The sequence below is a fragment of the Brassica oleracea genome, chromosome C8 (genome assembly GCF_000695525.1).
Source record: "Brassica oleracea var. oleracea cultivar TO1000 chromosome C8, BOL, whole genome shotgun sequence".
Classification (NCBI taxonomy): domain Eukaryota; kingdom Viridiplantae; phylum Streptophyta; class Magnoliopsida; order Brassicales; family Brassicaceae; genus Brassica; species Brassica oleracea.
Window position 1 is genome coordinate 40,875,809 of NC_027755.1, and position 6,736 is coordinate 40,882,544.

The following is a 6,736-nucleotide window of genomic DNA, read 5'->3' on the forward strand; positions in this document are numbered from 1 at the left end:
GGGGGGGGGGGGGGGGATTATAGGGGTTTTCATGAATTTGGGATTTGTAACGTTTTCATATACTAAAGAGGTTACCATGAAAATACATTTCCTGTAAAGAGAGTTTTCTTGTCTTCCTCTACTTTTTAAATGAATCTGGTTTTCTATAGTTTTCATATTTTTCTGTAGACAAACTTTTGTCCTGGAATTTCATATAAATTTAGATGAATAATAATATAATTATTACAGTTTTTGGTAGTAATAATAGAAGGAAAAAGGAAATTAACATAATTTTCGTTAATTAATTGGTGACTTTTTATTTTCAATTGACGATTGACTAAAGTTATTGGTGACATTTTCTCAATACACGATGAATATGCTATATCAGGTTCCTCAAAAAAAAAAAAAAAAGAGTTTTCACTTTCTCTACTATTTTTTTTTAGCTATTTTTTTTTGTGCTAATAACTTTCTCGACTATTTATAATGCATATATATATGAATCAGAATTTTCAAAAGTTGATTACTAACATAACTGAAGCATAATTTTACATACTGTATTAGTTCACAAAAAATTCAAAATTAAAATTTCTTAGAAATCTTAATCGAACTATTAATCTGAATTTTTTGAATCAATGTTTTGGCTGTTTAGTGGTTAATAAATTCAATCTAGACTACAGAAGGTTGTATAATTCAGAAAACGAAAGATGGGGGCTGATATTAAAACAAAAAGAATACAGAGAGCCGAAATAATAAATAAAGAACTCTTAATACTAGGGCTCCCAAGTGTGTAAGTATATAAGAGTGTTAGCAAAGCTAAACATCCTCCCTCTTTTATCGCCTCCAAAGACTTAAACGCAGACCATCTCCTTGTAACCGTATCCTTTGCTGAGATCTAAAACATGGTGAGTATCATCAGTCTCTACAATCTCTTTACCTTGTCCTCCTGTTTCATTTTCTGATCTAAAAAAAAACTGTGTTGAATGTAGGCGGATGTGGAACCAGAGGTTGCAGCGGCAGGAGTCCCGAAGAAGAGGACGTTCAAGAAGTTTGCCTTCAAAGGAGTCGATCTCGATGCTCTTCTCGATATGTCTACTGATGACCTTGTCAAGCTCTTCCCTTCTCGTATTCGCAGAAGGTATATACAATTTTTTTTAAAAAAATAGACTTCACACTGTTGTGTAATGGATGTTTTTTATGTTTGTTCTGACATTTCGGTCTTGTCTGAAAATTGTTTAGGTTCTCTAGAGGTTTGACCAGGAAGCCAATGGCTCTCATTAAGAAGCTGCGTAAGGCTGTAAGTCATTTCTATCTCTCTGTTGGCGTAGTTGAATGATTGGTGATGTTATTCGTAGTTCTAGATTAGCTAAGATTCTCATTTGTAAACATTTTCAGACAGATTGTGTCTTCTAGCTTGTTCATCTGATGTCTGAAGATTGTTCATGTGATTGTTGGATACGTTGTCTTAGTTTACATGTTAGACACTAATTTAAAACATGAGTTAGTTCTTGTAGTTTTAGAATGTCTTCGTTTCAACATTCTATTTGGTTAACCATTTAACACCATTTTATGTTTAATTTTAATATTTATTTTATTTTGGGTTGATAAATAGAAAAGGGAGGCACCACAAGGTGAGAAGCCAGAGCCAGTGAGAACCCACCTGAGAAACATGATCATTGTCCCAGAGATGATCGGAAGCATCATTGGAGTGTACAACGGGAAGACCTTTAACCAGGTCGAGATCAAGCCCGAGATGATTGGTCACTACCTGGCTGAGTTCTCCATCTCGTACAAGCCGGTTAAGCACGGTAGGCCTGGTGTTGGTGCTACCCACTCCTCCAGGTTCATTCCCCTCAAGTGAAGAAGAGCTTGTTGTCATACTTGGGGAATGCGTTCCATCTTTTTACATGGTCTCTTGCCTTTGGTTTCTCAAAGTTTTTTTGACCCTTTTTGTTGTTTCTTTATGATGAAAACTTCATTAGATACTATCTCAGCTATTATGTGATCAGGATCTTAAAAATCAAATTGTTTTGAGTTTAATTTTAGTTTCACTAGGATTTATTATCAATTATACATTATCTCCTCATAACGAGCACGTAAGAGCATCCTCATTGAAGAGAATCACTCACGTAAGAATATCGTCATTCAAACCGTACACTTCTTTGCGTTTAAGAGATGTTTAGGAGAGATTGGGTGGTTTGCTTCCCAATTTGAAGGTGGGAACAATAAAGGCGAAAGAAAAATTAATCGACCCGGAGAAAAATTAGAGGTTCTAACGGGCCGTCGCGGAACCTGAAATTGATTGTTGTACAGATAACATGTCCATGACAAATATTATGTCGTATAGGCCCAAATTACAAAATACTATATGTGATTTTAGAATAAATAAAAAACAGATTCGAGTATTTATTACTAACGGATTAAGGAGTTTGCTACAAAAGAAAAACTTTTAACAATGAAACTATTAGTTTTTAAATTATGTTAGTGATAATAAGTGACTATACATGTTTTTTTATTGTTTTTAGTCATATACTTAGATATATTATGGTTTTTTTAATCACTAATAATAATGATAATGAAGTATGACTCTCTTTGTGTAAGAACTGAGCAAGTCTCGAATCAAATTCATATTAGTCTCGAGAACACTGGATATTTTTGTCATCTAAGATATCCATTATAGGTAATCGTAATTAAAATGTTTTTCTCTAATTCAAAATGAGTTGTATCCAATGTTTTTTTGATTGTTCATAAACTGTTTGAGTTTCTATCTACTTCTCAATAATGTCTTATCTATAATATTAGTTTGCTGAAGAACCCTCTAGGGCGTCAACTTGTCAAATTAATTATCGACCCCATCAAACATCGAACATGCTTCTGCCTGATCCAAGAAGTTGATATAACTATTTAAATACTTATTTCCAAAACATTTCAACGTAATTAATTTACAAATGTTTGTGTTTACACATACATTGCTAGACATTTTCTATATATATATATATATATATGCATGCATGTACGTTGAATCCATACATTCATGAAACTTTGACTTGTTCGTTTAGGATTCAACATTTTCTTCACGTGCTTCCTCGATAATTTACATTCTCATTTTTCTTATTACAATATGTGAATATGACATTCTTGATAGTTTTTAACGTTGAACATAAAATTAATACTAATCAGAGAATTGAGAGCCATCTAATTTTTTTTTTTTTTGACAACATTGAGAGACATCTGATAGCTCCATTATAATAGTAACCAACTTCAAACTTCACTTTTATATGGATATTTTAATTTTTAAAATCGAAAACCTACAATGGGTCATGTATATGACATAACTGTATCTAACATTTAGTTTGTTTCTGAAAGTTAAATGTACATAGTTTTATCTTTTAATGGGATTGTAAAATTAATATTCGTAATCAAGATAATGGAAAATGAATTTATAAACAAAGATGCTAAAATGTAGGAAAGAGACCCAGGAAGATGCACATGGCATTGCTCCCTCTCTTTCGCATGGGTCCTCCTATTTATCTATTTTATTTCCTCCAACCAAAGTTAATTATAGCTTTGAGTACCGTCAACAAATCAAGATAACAATTAACAAAGTGCATCCTTTCCGATTTCATGATTACATTTGATATAATATAGCATGTACATGTATGTTAGTATGTTGTCATTCTGATATATTAAGTTTCGAAACTATGCTCGGAGAAGTTTTACTTCATGGCTATGATTTTCAGCTTCAAGATGTATGAGCCGATCGAACAAGCAACTCAGTCAATCAAAAAATATGTGCAGTATCATTTTCATGAAAAAAAAATTGGGCATTAATTGTCCTACTCATTTACACATTTGTAGCAAAAATAAAAAAGAAAGACAAACACAAAATATGTTCAAATTATTACATATTTTCATGCAAACGTCTCACATATTTAACTTAATAAATCCATTACACATAATAGCATTTAAATTGTATCTATATACCACATATAACTCAGATCAAAACAGACAATTAAAAAAGTAGATATCGAACAATGTTTTTCATCGTAAGAAACACACACACACAATTAACACTGATCATTGTGTTAACAAAATATATGGTCATTACCATATAGTCTCTTAACTTCAAGCTCTGCTCTTGCACTTCTCCATTGCTCTCGGAGCTGAAACGTTTTACAGTTATTAAGCAACTAAAATTTTGCACATTAGTTATATATGTCATGTTTTACAACTACTATGACATACTAAGCACAAATATAAAACAATATCATTGGTATAAAACTCATACCGAGACCAATGGCGTCGGATCCTTTCATGAGACGTAAACGCTTGCATGTATCAACGAACATTCTAATAAAATAATTTATTTGAGCAAAGGAAATGATCATTAATAAATTAAGCTCTATAATTAGATCATAATTAATAAGGAAGAAGAAGACGTACGGCCAAGGGACGTCGCCGACGAGCATCCAGTCACCGTCTTTGTCTTCATAAGAGGGAACATAGTCCCAAGTAGTCACTAAAGCCATGTTCCTCTCATTCATGAAGTCTATCATTCCTTCTTCTCCTCCATATTTTCCTTCATTATTTTCTCAACAATATTAGTAATATTTTTACCTTCACATTAATATACAATGGATAAAGTTTAGCTATATATGTATATACAAGTCTATAGCCTTTAATTACTTGAGTTTTTTTTTTGTAAACCTTGAGTTGTTTGGACCCTAGGTGAGGACTTGTTTCCCTATCTTTAAACTTGGCATTTATCATAATGCAACAACAAACATTTTTAAAAAATAAAAAAAAAACAACATAAAAGATATTTATTTTTATAAAAAAATAAAAGCCATATATACTTTTTATGAATTAATTTACAACTTTTGGACTTTTCCATAGATAGTTTACTAATTTTCGAAACTATTACCAATAGTTAAGGTAGCATTTGAAAAAATTGTCTGCTGGATCTAGTACCGTGAACATTGCAAATAACTAACCATCTTTTTCCTTTAATTAGTATAGGGACAACTAACAAGTATTATCAAAGCCCGATTGATAGATATATGCATGGAATCGTATATCTAGTAAGACATATTTATACAACGTACCCATGGTAAAAGAGCTGAACATGTTGGACAAAGCATTAGAGAGTTCATCGTAGCTCTTATACATCTTCAAGTCGACTTTCCTCAAGTACGGTGCTCCGTCCATCGACACCTTCACAAACGCAGCCGTCTCCGTGCCACCGCTTGGTTTTTGGTACGAACCCATCACGTTCTTCCGGTATGACCTCACAGGTGGCCATCCCACAACTTGTGCCCTTCAAAATTATATATATAGAAAATTGGAAACAGTTATATTATACAGCCTTTGTATGAGAACATCTTTATATAAAGTGTCGTTAGCTCATAGTAAATCAGTTCTTACGTTATGTTCCAAATATGTTATATTTGCATGTGGTTTAACTGGTGAGCGAATTAGATTTTTTTTATTCCTGCGGACTTTCAACGTTATAAGAAAAAGAAAAACTCAGACATACTAATTAGATCATCTGAGTCTTTTTTTAAAACTAAGTTTAGCTACAAATTTCTTTAAAAAGTTTCCGTTGTTTGCTCAAACTTTATACATCTCAGTGAGGTTTTATCAACACAAAGAATAGTTATCGTTAGAAATAGTATCTTGGAGGTCCATCAAATTTAATTTTCCGCATAAAGATAAGAAAAAGAAACTTACGCGAGGATCGGAAAATAAATAGAAAAGGGGAACATAGTCAAATTACTTGGCAGGAGGCTTGGCGGGATCTTTGGGAGATGAACTTTTTTCCTTGGAAACAGAAGTCACGACGTCATGAGGCTTAGATCCTTCATTGATTTCAGGTTCATTGTTCAGATTCAGCTTCAAATCAACTGTCTCCGAGAACCCTCTCTTGGTTCCAGTCACCGGAGCCCCCGTTTCTCCGCCGGGAAGACCAAGACACAGCTCAGTCTCTCTCAGATTCAGCTCGACAGTGCCCATCATTGTCAACCTCTCTTCTTCTTAATGTTCTTCTTCTTGGGAAGGTGATGAGGAAGATGGAAAATTGATTTTTATAAAAACACACAAATAATACAAAGTGTGATGATCAGTCTCTATTATATCTCTCTCTAGGTGGTAGCTGCATGTGTATGTCGTATTTAAGAGATATTTGGATAAATGAGTCTTTGACACGTGGATGAAAGTGAATCCTTTGATGGAGTGGTTTTATTCGATTTTACACTAATCGCTACTAGCTATTACTTAATTACTGTTGTTGAATCTCTGGGATTTATTTTGTAGTTGTATATGACTGCATTGTTTGGTTGTGATATTTTTAATTATTCTTTCTAAGCTTTCTTAAAATAAAACAAAGCTATGATGTTAAAAAAATTAACCTATATTCCAATGACTTTTTCTTGGGTTCACCCCCTAGGGTTCACCAACCAATAGAAAGTTGTCATTTTAGATCTAGTATCTTTTAATTAAGGAAACAAAATAACTTGCCAAATTATATTATGCTTTTAAAATAAAAAATTAAAAATTAAATAAATAAAAATAACAATAGTTCTAAAAAAATATTATTTTTAAAAAATATTTATTTTTAAGATTTAGAGTTTAGTGTTTAAGATTTATAATTTAGAATTTATCCAAATGTTTAGTGTTTTTCCAAGGGTTTAGGGTTTACCTAAGGGTTTAGGGTTTACCCAAGCGTTTAGGGTTTACCCAAGGGTTTAGGGTTTACCCAAGG

The 6,736-nt window shown here is 32.6% G+C and overlaps 3 protein-coding genes across 4 annotated transcripts in view; 2 read left to right on the forward strand and 1 right to left on the reverse strand.

Moving 5' to 3' along the window:
• The window catches only part of LOC106311989 (MATH domain-containing protein At5g43560-like), a 5,409-nt gene extending 5,261 nt beyond the window's left edge, over positions 1-148 (forward strand). Inside the window, exon 13 of the mRNA XM_013749354.1 lies at positions 1-148. This exon is cut by the window's left edge and continues 1,178 nt beyond it. The gene's annotated coding sequence lies outside the window, so the exon portion shown is untranslated.
• Positions 149-793: 645 nt separating this feature from the next.
• Positions 794-2,016, forward strand: LOC106309523 (40S ribosomal protein S15-1). The gene is made up of 4 exons (XM_013746568.1): positions 794-881; positions 966-1,114; positions 1,216-1,273; positions 1,589-2,016. The coding sequence occupies exons 1-4, from the start codon at positions 879-881 to the stop codon at positions 1,835-1,837; spliced, it is 459 nt and encodes a 152-aa protein (XP_013602022.1). The 5' UTR covers positions 794-878; the 3' UTR covers positions 1,838-2,016.
• Positions 2,017-3,855: 1,839 nt separating this feature from the next.
• On the reverse strand, positions 3,856-6,129 carry LOC106307715 (auxin-responsive protein IAA17). 2 transcript variants are annotated; one of them, XM_013744748.1, is made up of 5 exons: positions 5,753-6,127; positions 5,082-5,293; positions 4,420-4,555; positions 4,265-4,326; positions 3,885-4,139 (listed from the first exon to the last, which is right to left on the reverse strand). In XM_013744748.1, the coding sequence occupies exons 1-5, from the start codon at positions 5,989-5,991 to the stop codon at positions 4,102-4,104; spliced, it is 687 nt and encodes a 228-aa protein (XP_013600202.1). In that variant the 5' UTR covers positions 5,992-6,127; the 3' UTR covers positions 3,885-4,101. The 2 variants fall into 2 exon arrangements, with proteins under 2 accessions (XP_013600201.1, XP_013600202.1); XM_013744747.1 differs by having other exon boundaries at positions 3,856-4,555; positions 5,753-6,129.
• Between the last annotated feature and the right edge of the window lie 607 nt (positions 6,130-6,736).